The 13,827-nt window shown below is 36.4% G+C and overlaps 1 protein-coding gene across 1 annotated transcript in view; it reads right to left on the bottom strand.

Moving 5' to 3' along the window:
• MIGA1 (mitoguardin 1) overlaps window positions 1–13,827 on the bottom strand; it is a gene marked incomplete at its 3' end in the record, with an annotated part of 70,452 nt that overhangs the window by 39,080 nt on the left and 17,545 nt on the right. The window contains exons 5-6 of the mRNA XM_084243923.1: window positions 12,240–12,373; window positions 10,738–10,861 (exon numbers count right to left, since the gene is read on the bottom strand). Coding sequence (XP_084100049.1) covers window positions 10,738–10,861; window positions 12,240–12,373 — 258 coding nt within the window. The remainder of the gene's footprint in view (window positions 1–10,737; window positions 10,862–12,239; window positions 12,374–13,827) is intronic.

Genomic DNA, 13,827 nt, shown 5'->3' on the forward strand with positions numbered 1-13,827 from the left:
TTAAACCTTAAGTCAAAGGTATTTTTCTATGGAAATAAATATAAAGAGACATTGAAATACATTATAACTATATTGCTTTTCAAGCATAAGTCTTAAAGCACTATGAATGATTAATAAAATTTATGCTTTAGAATGCTTTTAAAACAAAATATTTTTAGTAAAGGCTTCTGTGTCATCATTTCCTTCCTATATAGCAAAAATATTTCCTATTTTAACACAGATGATCGCTTGGTTTAGGAGTGTATTAGTGTGGATGCTTTTAGATCTAGGTTGCCAGAGGTTCATTCAATTTTTTTAAAAGATTTATTTATTTATGAATACAAGAGCTGGGGTACAGGCCAGAGATGCAGGGGGGTGAGAGGATCCACCAGAGACAGACTGGGGAACAGAACAGGCAGATCGACCAAAGTACACTGCTGAGGAGAGCTGCGGGTGAGACAGGAGAGGTCTGCTGTGCCGTGTGGGTAGCTCCCTGGCTGGTGGGGATCGAACTTGTGCTGCAGAGGCTGCGGATTGCTTCACAGTGTGGTGCTTAATCCCTTGCACCACCAGGGAGGCCCCAAGGTTCATTCATTTTTAAAATGAGAGCACTCCTGCTCTAATTCTGCTCTTTTATTTTATCAGCATTAGCTCTGATATTTACAGCATCCTCTGTACTAAATTAACAGAAGCAGTATCAGCAGTTATTTGATCTTTTTAGTATTTATCACATTTAATTTAATGACTGCTTGGATGACAACACTGCAGAATATAAAAATGACCCTAGAGTTTATGAGAGCAGGGGATCCTTGTACACGGCTGGCAGGAATGCAAACTGGTGCAGCCGTTACAGAAAACAGCATGGAGATTCCTAGAGAAATTTTAAATAGAAATTCCATTATCTAGGTACCCCACTTCTGGGTATTTACCTGAAAAATACAAAATCGCTAATTGGCAGGAATTCATCTTTTTTTTTTTAATAGGTAAGTATTACTCTCATATATGTATATACTACATCTTTGCTGCAAAATTACTAATTGGAAGAGATATATTCACTGCAGCATTATCTACAATAGAGTTGGCTATTGTAAATAGTCAACCTAAGTGCTGTTGACAGATAATGGGATAAAGATGTATATACATATATAAGAAAGTAATACTTACCTATAAAAAAAAGATGAATTCCTGCCAATTGTAATGATATGGATAAACCTAGAGGGTACTATGCTTAATGAAATAAAGTCAGAGAGGAAAAAGACAAATACCATAGGATTTCACTCATATGTGGTAAATAATAAAACAAAATGAATGAACTAAATGAAACTAAAATAAATTTAGATTATATAACCAAATTAGTGGAAGAAAAGGGGAACAGAAACTTGGTAAATTGAAGAAAAAGCTTAGTTGTATAGTGAAGACTGAAATTAGGTTATAGTGGTGAAATTAATGTGAACTTAATGTATTATATACAGATGTTGATTTATAATGGTGTAATCTGAAACCTAAACAATGTTGTAAAATCCATGTTATTTCAATAAAACATTTGCCTGTTTCTAAATTTAACAATAAAAATAAAATAACAACACAATAATAACCAAAACTACTTGAAGAAGTTTCCATGCATGTAACTAACAGTACATACAGTTCACTGGATATTAACAAAGGACACTGAGTTTTTCTGGTTTCCAAATGAAGTGGCTCCCCCTACAGTAAACATGGTCATAATTCACCATGTCCACCAGTTTTGAAATTAAGTGATTCTTGAAGAATTTTTAAAAAATTTTGTGGGGCTTGCATTATTTAAAATTAAGTGCTATTTTGCACTCTTTCAAAGTTATGAAATTTCACTTAATTTAAAATTAGCAAAGGGCCTCCCTGGTGGTTCAAGGGGTTAAGATGCAACCTCTATAAAGCTATCCATCAAATTCAGCATGAGTTTGATGCCTGGCCAGGGAGGTGACCCACATGGCACAGCAGACCTCTCCTGACTCACCCGCTGCTCCCTTTAGTAGATCTGCCTGTTCTGTTCCCCACTCTCTCTCTGGTGAATCCTCTCACCCCCCACACCTCTGGCCTGTACCCCAGTTCTTATATGCATAAGTAAATAAATCTTAAAAAAAAATAAAATTAGCAAAACATCAGCCATATTGCATAAAATAAAAAGTTTTATTGAAGTATAATTTACTCACCATAAAACTCCCTTTTAAGTGTACAATTCAGTAAGTTTTGATATACGTAGAGTTGGGTAACCAAAATCAAATGTTAGAATCATACCATATATATGTTAAAAAGTTGAGGTACACAATAAGAATGGCACATATTAAAAAAAAAAAAACTAGCAACAACAAATGTTGGCCAGGATGTGGTGAAAACGGAATTCTCTTACATTGCTGGTGGGAGTGCAAACTGGTCCAACCACTATGGAAAGCTGTCTGGAGGTTTCTCAATCTACTACGAATGGAGCTACCATATGACCCAGCAATTCCACTCCTAGGGATCTACTCAAAGGACGCAAAAATATGATTCAAAAGAACACCTGTACCCCTGTGTTTATTGCAGCACTACTTACAATAGGTAAACCTGGAAACAACCCAAATGCCCAAAAATAGATGACTGGATCAAGAAGATGTGGTATATATACACAATGGAATATTATTCAGCAATCAAAAAAGATAAACTCATGCCATTCGCAGCAATGTGTATGGAGCTAGAAGGAATTATGCTCAGAGAAATAAGCCGGGGGGGGGGGGAAATCGGATGGTTTCACTTATAGCAGGAATATAGGGGAACCTAATAAGACATCAGTGTAAAAAAATAACAGTACAAAACACGACAAAGCAAAAACAGACAATTTTAAATCAGAGACATCCTGCAGGGGAGAAGGAAAGAGAGGGATCAGAGGGAGGGAGGGAGGAGCACAGGGGACTGAGGTGATGGTGCACGGGTGCACTGGGGAAGGAAATTCTATGGGGACTACACCTGAGGGGGTGGGAGGAAGAAATATGGTTTAAAAGCAAACAGTGGGGCTTCCCTGGTGGCAAAAGGTGTTAAGATGCAACCTATGAAGCAATCCGCAGCCACTGCAGCACGAGTTCGATTCCCAGACAGCCAGGGAGCAACCGACATGGTGCAGCAGGCCTCTCCTGACTGCCTGCTGTGCCCCTCAGCAATGTACTTCGGTCAATCTGCCTGTTCTGTTCCCCACTCTGTCTCTGGTGAATTCTCTCACCCCCCACACCTCTGGCCTATACTCCAGCTCTTGTATGCATAAATAAATAAATCTTTAAAAACAAAAAAAAAAGAAAAAAGAAAACAATGATGTAAAAATAAAATAAAATATAATTTAAAAATATAAATGTGTTTATTATTAGTTATGTAAGAATTTGTATTAGATGCATGCTTGAATTATTTTCTGAAAATACATGCAATTTGAATAATGGAAAAAAAAGTTGAGGTACAATTAACTTATTTTATGTTTTTTAAACTGCTATTAACTTCACTTACTAAAATTAATCAAATAACCAGTGATACTAACAACTCAAAAAGTTTTCTATATTTGCTATTTTTTTAAATAGCTGTAATTTGCTTTCAATAAACACCTTGTTAACTAAAAAGAAAAATGCTACTATAGATCTGAGGCATACAGCAGGGGAGGGTGGGGAAGAGGGGTTAAAACAGGAGGGGAGAGCACAAGGAACTATGGTGATAGTTCACAGATGATGTGGGAGATTTATGTGGACTACATTTATGGAGAGAAATCAAATGTTGTACAAAAATGAACAACAGTATAAGAAAATTAAAAAGTTTAATTAAAGAAATTTTTTAATGTATCATGGATCCAGAAAAAAAAATGCTAAGACTATTTTAAGTATACTGTAAGAATCATGCTGAGGAGGATTTAAACTGTCCTATAATCTTGTATAAGGTAGTAACTTGGTAAATGAATCCTCTCTAAACAGCATAAATGCAAAATTAAGTAGCGTCCCTGTTTATATATATATATATATATATTAAAGATTTATTTATGTATGCATACAAGAACTGGGGTACAGGTCAGAGGTGTGGGGAGTTGGGAGTGAGAGTATTCACTAGAGACAGAGTGGGGAACAGAACAGGCAGATCGATGGAAATATACTGCTGAGGGGAGCAGCGGGCCAGACAGGAGAGGTCTGCTGCGCCATTTGGGTTGCTCCCTGGCCAGGGATCGAACTCAATTCGTGCTGCAATGGCTGCAGATAGCTTCATAGGTTGTGTATTAATACCTTACACCACCAGGGAGGCCCATAAATTAGTGAAATAAGTTTTGACAAGGCCCTACACACTCATGTGCCTTCTGAAACTAAGATGATCTGCAAGAAAGTCTAAAACCAGTTATGAATACTTGATGGCAAATACCTTCCTGCAAAAAAGTTCAGCTCTGGCAGTATTTCCAAATAACGTGAATTGATATTAGCCTTTTTAAAAAATTTATAGTTTCCGATCATTGGTTAAGAAGACAAATACACATACATTTTGGCAGGATATTTAATAAAGTATCCCATGATCTCTTTATGATCAGGATGGAAAAGAAGAAAGCAGAAATTAGTTGAATTTATAACTAGTTGAATAACAAAATGTTTCAATAATTCTTATTGACCTAAGGCAACTTTAAAATATCATGCCTCAGATCTACAACTCTGATCTTATTCACTTTAAGATATAATATTGTGAAATAATAAGTTATACGTATAAATACATATATATACATATAAATATATATATATGCACACACACAGAGAGAGAGAGAGAGAGAGAGAGAGTTCTTTCTAAAATGGGGTATAGGCCAGAGGTGGGGGTATGAGAGTATTCACCAGAGAATGAGTGGAGAGCAGAACAGGCAGATTTACTGAAATACACTGCTGAGGGGAGCAGCGGAGGAGACAGGAAAGGTCTGCTGTACCATGTGGGTAGCTCCCTGGCTGGGGATAGCACTCAGGCTATAATGCTGATAGCGCTGAGACTTAACCCCTAGGTCACCAGGGAGACCCTAATATATTTAGTTCTAGCTCTTGGTAGAGTTCCTAAAATCTTTGGAATTTTTTATGAATAATGGGGTGAGAGGAGGTGAGGTTCTCAACCAAACCTTAACTTATATAATGAGAAACTCTTGGAGGATGGTGATAGTTGCCAAGGGAACCATGTGACTAGAAGGTTGGAATTTTCATTTTGAACCCCGAGCCCTGAGGAGAGTGGGGCAAAGGAGTCAAGTTAATCACCAAAGGTCAATGATGTAACCAACCATGCCCACAAAACGGAGTCTCCATAAGAACCCTAAACTACAGGGTTCAGAGAGTTTCCAGATTCAAGGTTTAGGAGGCTTCTGAGTCTGGAGACAGCATTGAAGATCTGTGCCCATTCCCCTTACCTTACACTATGCATCTCTTCCATTTGACTGTTACTTAGTTGTAGCTTTTATAATAAACCAGCAATGTTAAGTGTTTCCCTGAGCTGTTCTAGCAAATCATTCAGTCAGAAGAGGAAGTCGTGGGCACCCAACCACCACCAGTGATTTCTAGACCAGAAGCATGGGGGAACTGGACTTGTGAATGGCATGTGAGTGGGAGACAGTCTTATGGGGTTAAACCCTTTACCTGTGGAATCTGTCCCAACTCCAGGTAGCTAATGTCAGAACTGAATCATATTGTATAACTCTCAGTTGGTGTCTGCAGAGAATTGGAGAATTGCTTGGAATGGAAAACCCACACATTTGATGTGGGTGATAGGAAGCTAAGAAAATAATAAAAAGCTGAGAGTGATGTCAAATCAAACTCTTAAACTATCTTAATTCAGAATAATGACTCAGAAATGATAACTTAGTAAGAATAATAAATATATTATCTAAACCTTGGATCCAAAAAACAACTGCACAGCTGACATAATATATAAAGAACCTTAAACACTATACTAAAAAACTAATTAAAACAATAAATCAGTTGCCTTCCTATATGCAAATAATGAGCTAGAAGAGAAAGAAATTAAGAAAACAATCCAATGTACAATTATACCAAAAAAAAGTATACCTAGGAATAAACCTAAAGGAAGAAAGGGACCTATATAAAGCAAACTATAAGGCATTGTTAAAAGAAATAAAAGAAGATACAAAGATATGAAACGACATTCCCTGTTCATGAATTGGAAGAATTAACATTGTCAAAATGGCCATCCAACCCAAAGCTATATACAGATTCAATTCAATCCCTATTAAGTTTCAATGGCATTTTTAAAAGAAATAGAACATTATTGAAATCTACAAGGAACCACAAAAGACCCCAAATAGCCAAAGCAATTCTGACAGAAAAACAGGAAGAATGGAAGTATCACATGCCAGACTTCAAACTATGCTATAAAGCTATAAAAATCAAAACAGCATGTTAATGAAACAAAAACACACCGACCAATGGAATAGAACTTAGAGTACAGAAATAAATCCACACCTGTATGAACAGTTAATCTATGACAAAGGAGCCAAGAATATACATTGGAATAAAGAAAAACTCTTCAATAAGTGGTGCTGGGAAAACTGGATAGCTGCATGAAAAAGAATGAAACCAGACCATTATCTCATACCATACACAAAAATCAACTCAAAATGAACAAAAGATTTTTATATAAGACCTGAAACCATAAAAATACATAGGTAAAACATACCACAACATAGGCTTCAGAGATGTCTTTGTGTATTTGTCTCTTGCAGCAAGGAAAACAAAAGAAAATATAAACAATTGGGAGTACAGCAAACTAAACAACTCCTGTACAGTGAAAGAATCCATTACTAAAACAAAAAGACAACCTACTGAATAAGAGAAAATATTTATACACCATATATCTGACAAGGGAGTGACACCCAATATCTACAAAAACTCAAACAATAAAACAAAAAGAAACCAAATAACCCAACCAAAAAATAGGCAGAAAAACAAAAAGTCACTTCACCAAATGAGACATATACATGGCCAACAGGCATGTGAAAAAATTTTCATAATCACTTATTATCTGGGAAATGCAAATAAAATCCACAATGAGATTCCATCTCACAACTGTGAGAATGTGCCAAATGAAAAAAGACAAGAAACAACAAATATTGGCAAGGATGCAGAGGAAAAGGAACCCTCCTATGTTGTTGGTAGGAATGCAGTCTGGTCCAGCCCCTAAGGAAAATAATATGGAGGTTTCTCAAATGAGTAAAAATGGATCTGCTATAAGACCCAGAAATTCTACTCTTGGCTGTCTACCCAAAAAATAAAAACACTAATTCAATGGGAAGCATGAATTTCCATGTTCACTGCAGCAGTTTTACAATAGCCAAGATATGGAAACAACCTAAGTGTTCAAATACAGATGAGTGGATTAGGAAGATGTGTTATATAAACAAAATGGAATATTACTGAGCTATAAAAAAAGAAATTCTTGCCATGTGCAGCAACATGGATGGAGTTGGAGGAGATTATGCTAAGCGAAATAAATCAGAAGGAGAAAGACAAATACTGGATGGTGTCACTTACATGTAAAATATAGAGAAACACAACAAAGGGTCAGATAAAGCCAAACTAACAACAAACCCTAAAAAGCTGACTGTAGAACTGAACCCACCAGGGGAGGGGAAGGGCAAGAACTGAGTGGGGATGGAGCATAATGGGGTACAATAGTAGATTCTGGGTGTTGTGGTGGGTGCAGTGTGATAAAAACACCTAAAGGGGAGATCCTATTAGAAACGTCTACAACACAAAGATGTAAAGGAATGTTATCCCAATTAAAAGAACAAAAACAAAAACTGTATACCAACAAATGAAAGAACATGTGACAACAACAAATCTTACAATAACCCAAAATAACTTAGAAGTTTTACTTCATCACAAGTATAATATTAGCAATGTTACAAAAGCTAATACAGTTCTTAGGCTCTATTATTATGTCCAGAACTTCTAGTTCAAGTTGGCAGACAGAGCAGAGGCATCTGCTACTTCTTCCTAAAGGCTCACTGTAAATAACCAAGCCAAACCAAAACCAAAATTTCAATACATAAAATTACAGCATCACTAGAAAAATTAAAAGGATTAAAAGGATATATTAGTAGAGCAGAATTTTTAAAGAATACCTTGAAACTAGCACATATAAGATTAGGCAAGTAGGATAAAAACAAAAATAACAACAAAAAAACCCAGCCTAATATAGGTGAAATTATGGTTTTCCTGAATGTGTCCTAGAGAAGTTTCAAATTCCTAATAAGTAAACATTGTTACCTGTCCCTAGCACTTTACATGTATTTCATCTACTCCTCATAATTACTTTATATGACAGGTACTATATGACCATTTTTTCTGATGAAGAAACGGAGGTTTAGTATGTTATATAATCACACAGCTAACAAATGGTGAAGCCAGGATCTAACAGTCTGAATCTTCAATCTCTACTTTTAGTTATAAAAGTTATAAAAGTATATATATGCCAAAAGGGCAATTAAGCCAAAGGGCAATTCAGTAATTCAATAAAGCACTACAATAAATTTCCTCAGGTGAAAAGAGTAGTTCACTTCTTTGATTCCTGGATCAAACCTGGAAACTTCCTTCTACAAAATGAGTGAAATTTTGTCTACAGTGCACCTGTGAGAGGAGGAAAGCTAATTAGTTAACTGCACATCCCTGCACATATATATGGAGGAAGGAAAATATTTGAAAGGAAAGGAAGATCCACACTAAATAAATTTATTAGGAATAAGTTTCCTTACTTCAGCAACTATGGGGTTTCCAGGCTGTCTGCTAGGATTACATTTTCCACAAGTAGTTTTGCTGGTAGGCATAACCCTGTCCACAAAGAGTTTATTATCAACCCTCCCATTTAAAGAAGATATCTGTATTTTATTTTACTTCTTTACTTTTTAAATTTTAAAGGATAGGTTTATTAGGAAAAGGAGAAAGAGAGGCACCTGCATAGTCACAAGTGGGCAGGAGAGCTGCCAAGATGTGAGTATTTTAATTGAGAAGGCAATAAAGCATGGTGGTTAAGATATGGACTCTGAGGTTAACCTGTCTTGGTCCATATCTGGGCTCAGTTACTTAATAACTATGTAATTGGGGGAACTTAATATCTCTGTACCTCTGAAAAAAAGGAGATAACTATACTTATCTCCTAACAGTTGCTGTGAGGATTAAGTGAGGTAACTGTTACTCAGAATAGTGCCTGACATGGAGAAGAAACTATGATGTATATAAGTGCTTAGCAAAGGGCCTGTAAATGGTAACAGGCAAACATTAAATACAGAGATGAGATAGTCTAGTTGACTGCTAAGAAATAGTCTATCTTCAAAACCTATCGAATGTGTAAGAGAAAAAAAAAATAATTTCATCAAGTAAGAAAAAACAAATTCTAAAACAACAAAGTATTCACTAAAGACAGATCAATATTCGGTTTAAATTCACCCCTGAGTCACTGAAGGCGTTCATTAGCCTCTCTAGTAATTTTTACTTAATTTATTAACTAAAAATTCCTTCTCAATAATATAAATGTGCAAATGAAATGAGGATAATTAATTAACTTTTAAATAATTTTGATTAGTATCAAGTAGCAGATATAACAGATCTACTCCCCTACTTGGCTCTTTCAACCTAGAAGTTTAAAAACAGAAACTTACATAAAGAAACAATATCCAAACAATTCCCAGGAAGAAACAAAATAGAACAGCTCCATGTCAAATGGTATCTCCAGGACAATAATAGACCAAGTCACTGCAAGGCTGCAGAGAAAATCCTGACAGCCTAATAGCCAGTGATAGGCCAGGTTAAGATATGAGGGAGGTCAGGAGTTTACTACCAACCTAAGCTAACCAAATGCATGGACTGATAATGGGTCCCACTCTAGAAATCCTATCTATTTAGAGTTCCTAATTAACAATTTCCTCAGAGACAACTTGAAGTCCCCCAAATTAAGTCATCTGTTCAAGGGTCGTTTATCCAGAAACAGTATGAACCCAAAGCACACCCCCTAGAACAATTCCCAAGAAATCTTTATAACCTCATAATATGAAGAAATCGAAGATAAACTCTGCCAACCTCTATGGTTAGAAGAAAAAAGAAACTTTATGCCAATCTGAGACACTTATTACAAGGTAACAAGTACTTTACGTTCAGAAATAAATGTGGAAAACCTTAGCACTCCTTAATTATATTTTTTATGGAAAACACCAATCCTCAAAAAAATTTCCTTATTTTTATCAAACAGATGTAATATAGTGTCTTATTTCATTCTTTGAAGCATTAACAGAAGTCAAGATAAAATGGCATCTAAGAAACATAATCACAAAAATATTTTAAAAGTATACAACAAGCTATATGTAATTTCTGAAATTAGTGCATCTCTGTCCGATTATTATACTATTATGAATTACTATCTGTGTCATGTCATTAGATCTGAGTATTTTTTACTAGTTTCTTTGCTCTTAGCTTAGCCATAACACTGTGATATATGGAGATTACAGGTCAGAAAATAATACCATGAAGAAATAGATTTTGAGAAAACCTTTTCATCTTTGTTTCTATATGCTTTAACCAAGGTTTTTTTCACAAAGTATGAAATTTTAAAATAATGTCAAAATCCTACCTATGGTTAAGTACTTGAATTGATATCTTAAGGGCATTAAATTCACTTGAAAAACAAAATTGAAAGGAAAAAAACACACATAAAAGAAGAAAATCACATATAAACCATATAAAATATTCACCTTACCAATATCATTAGCAAGGGAATTTGGATCAGATGCCCCCAGAGTAGCTTCAAACTCCTCCTGGAGACGATATGCTCTTTGCAGCAGTGCTTCAAGTTTATGGATAAATTCTGTACTAATAATATCCTACAAGGAGAGAAAAGGTACACACAGCAAATATTAGACTATAGTGTTAAAATTCTAAATATTTTCCACTTTTTTTTTTTTTTTATAGAGGCATGCTTTATTTATTTATTTGTTTGTTTTGTTTATACATGCACTGGGTACAGTCAGAAGCGCGGGAGGGTGAGAGAATTCACCAGAGCCAGAGCGGGGAGCAGAGCAGGCAGAAGGACTAAAGTACACTGCTGAGGGGAGCAGTGGGCGGCAGGAGAGGTCTGCGCGCCATGTGGGACCCGCCTCCAGTGGCTGGGGAGCAGCCGGGGATCGAACCGGCGCCACAGAGGCCGCGGGCAGCTTCTCAACCCAGCGCTCAACCGCTGCGCCACTGGGGAGGTCCCAATATTTTCCACTTTTAAATGAAAGACATTAAGTAAGGGATATAAAAAAAACTACTGTTGAGCAGTCAAAAAAGCACTGACCAAAGTTAGGAGGCCTGCATTTTTAGTTGTGTCTAGCAAAATTACTTCCGTTTCTCAGGGATTCACTTTCTTTACCTGTATAATTAAGGAGCTGAACTAAATCAAAGATTCTCAAAGTAAACTCCCTGGACCAGAAGTATCAATATCATCTGGGACATTTTTTGAAATGTAAATTTGTCAAACCTCAGGACTTCCTTAGTCACACTGAATTAGAAATCCTAGAATGGGGGGCCTCCCTGGTGACTCAGGGGTTGTGTCAGCACTATCAAGCTATCACCAGCCACTGCAGCATGAGTTCCATCCCCCAGCCAGGGAGCTAACCCACATGGTGGAGCAGACCTATCCTGTCTGGCCTGCTGCTCCCCTTAGCAGTGTATTTCAGTAGACCTGCCTGTCCTGTTCACTACTCAGTCTCTGGTGAATCCTCTCACCATCATCCCTGCACCCCCCCAAACACACTTCTGGCTTATACCCCAGTTCTTGTATGTATAAATAAAATATATCTTTCTTTAAAAAAAGAAATCCTACGGTGGGTTTCAACAAGTCCTCCAGACTCTGATGCACGCTTAAATTTGGGAATCACTATTTAGCAGATCAATATGGGTCAGTCTAGCTCTAATGGCTTTATGAATACAGCAGCAATTAATGAAACCCAAAGAGGAAATCAGACTTTAAAATAATCTTTAGAAATCATATCTGTTTAATTCTATGTATTCTTATCAGGAAATGTGATGGTGAACTGCAAATTCAGGATTTAACAACTAACTGGACAGAAAAAGCCCAATGAAAATGAACACTACATTAAGCCCAAGGGGAAAAATACAGGTCTATTAAATGCAATAAAAAACTACAACACTAAGTCAACACTGAAAGTAGTTTGGTTTTTCTAATATGAAGACCACTCTCAAATACATCATCCTTACATCAACACTTTCTTCAGCAATGGCATCTCCCGCACCCAGTTTAATGGAACCACAGGCTTCATCTTCAGCCTGTCTATTTCGAAAGGTTAGAGCTTGCTCCCATCGACGCAATGCCTCTTCAAACAATTCCATGCCTAAAATTAAGAACAGAACAATGATAAATAAGCAAAACTAATGGCAAAATAAAGTCATTTTTAGTCTGGTTTTCATTCTGTTATCAGCAATGACACAGTCTAATTTTGCAACTAAAGAATAACTTTATGTTCACATTTCATAACAAATCCTTAATTTCCCAATAAATTCTGAACCAACAGTTCTAGCAATTAAAAGTCAGAGAGAAATAGACACTGCATTTTTATCAGTTTTTAAAAAGGTAACTCAAATGCATTTGGGTGCTTGGAATTTTCCTAGGACTTTTGAATTTATCAAAAGTCCAACAATTATGGCTAATTTTTTATAGTTTCACAACTATCTTTCAAAATATCTCCCTAAATTGGAAAGAAAATTGATAGGTGAATGGAAGAAACTAGCTAATGGAAGAAAAGAAGCTATCAGATTTATAAGATATTTTCACTGTTACAGAGACAGCAAAGATAAAAGACAAAAGGCATATAAGTCTAGAGCAAAGTCTCTTCCATTTTTTTCCCCTCAACAGAATAGATCTTAAATTACTGTGATACAAACTTACTGAATTTGGGTGGATAAATCACTGAACCAGAGTAAGACTGTTACTTTCATACTACATCTACAAGCCTATTACTTTTAGAATGTATCTAAAAGGCTGTAGTCCAACGCTACAGAACATTTTTATACCTATTTTATCCAAATTAAAAAAAATTACCAAAATAATTATGCATGCAAACAAAACCAAAATATTTCAGAACTTCAACTTTCGTAGATCTATAAAAAAAAAGATGTTTAAGAATGTTGGCAAGGGGCCTCCCTGGTGGCCTAAGATTTAAGTCTCAGCACTATCATCTCTGTAGCCTGAGTTCGATCCCCGGGCAGAGAGCTAACCCACATGGTACAACAGACCTCTCCTGTCTTGCCCACTGCTCTCTTCAGCAGTGTATTTCAGTCAAGCTGCATGTTCTGTTCCCCATTCTGTCTCTGCTGAATCCTCTCACCCCTCACACCTCTGGCCAGTTCTTCTACTCAAAAAAAAAAAAATCTGGCAAGTCATTCTAAAGATTTTATTTTTATTTTTATTTTTTTAAAGATTTATTTATTTATGCACATAAGAGCTAGGTTACAGGCCAGAGATGCGGGAGGTGAGAGGATCCACCAGAGACAGAGTGGGGAACAGAACAGGCAGATTGACTGAAATACACTGCTAAGGAGAGCAGTGGGCAAGACAGGAGAGGTCTGCCTCGCGATGTGGGTTACTCCCATGGCTGGCTGGAGATCGAACTTGTGCTACAGAGGCTGCGGATTGCTTCATAGTGCGTTGGTTAACCCCTTGAGCCACCAGGGACATTCTCAAGATGTTTTTAAGATGAGGTAGTTAAAGACTATCTCTACTCTAAATTAATTATTCAATTACCTGGAGAATCCACAACCCTAAACAAAATATTCTTTAAATGCAATT

Source organism: Talpa europaea, assembly GCF_964194135.1.
Source record: "Talpa europaea genome assembly, chromosome: 9".
Lineage (NCBI taxonomy): Eukaryota > Metazoa > Chordata > Mammalia > Eulipotyphla > Talpidae > Talpa > Talpa europaea.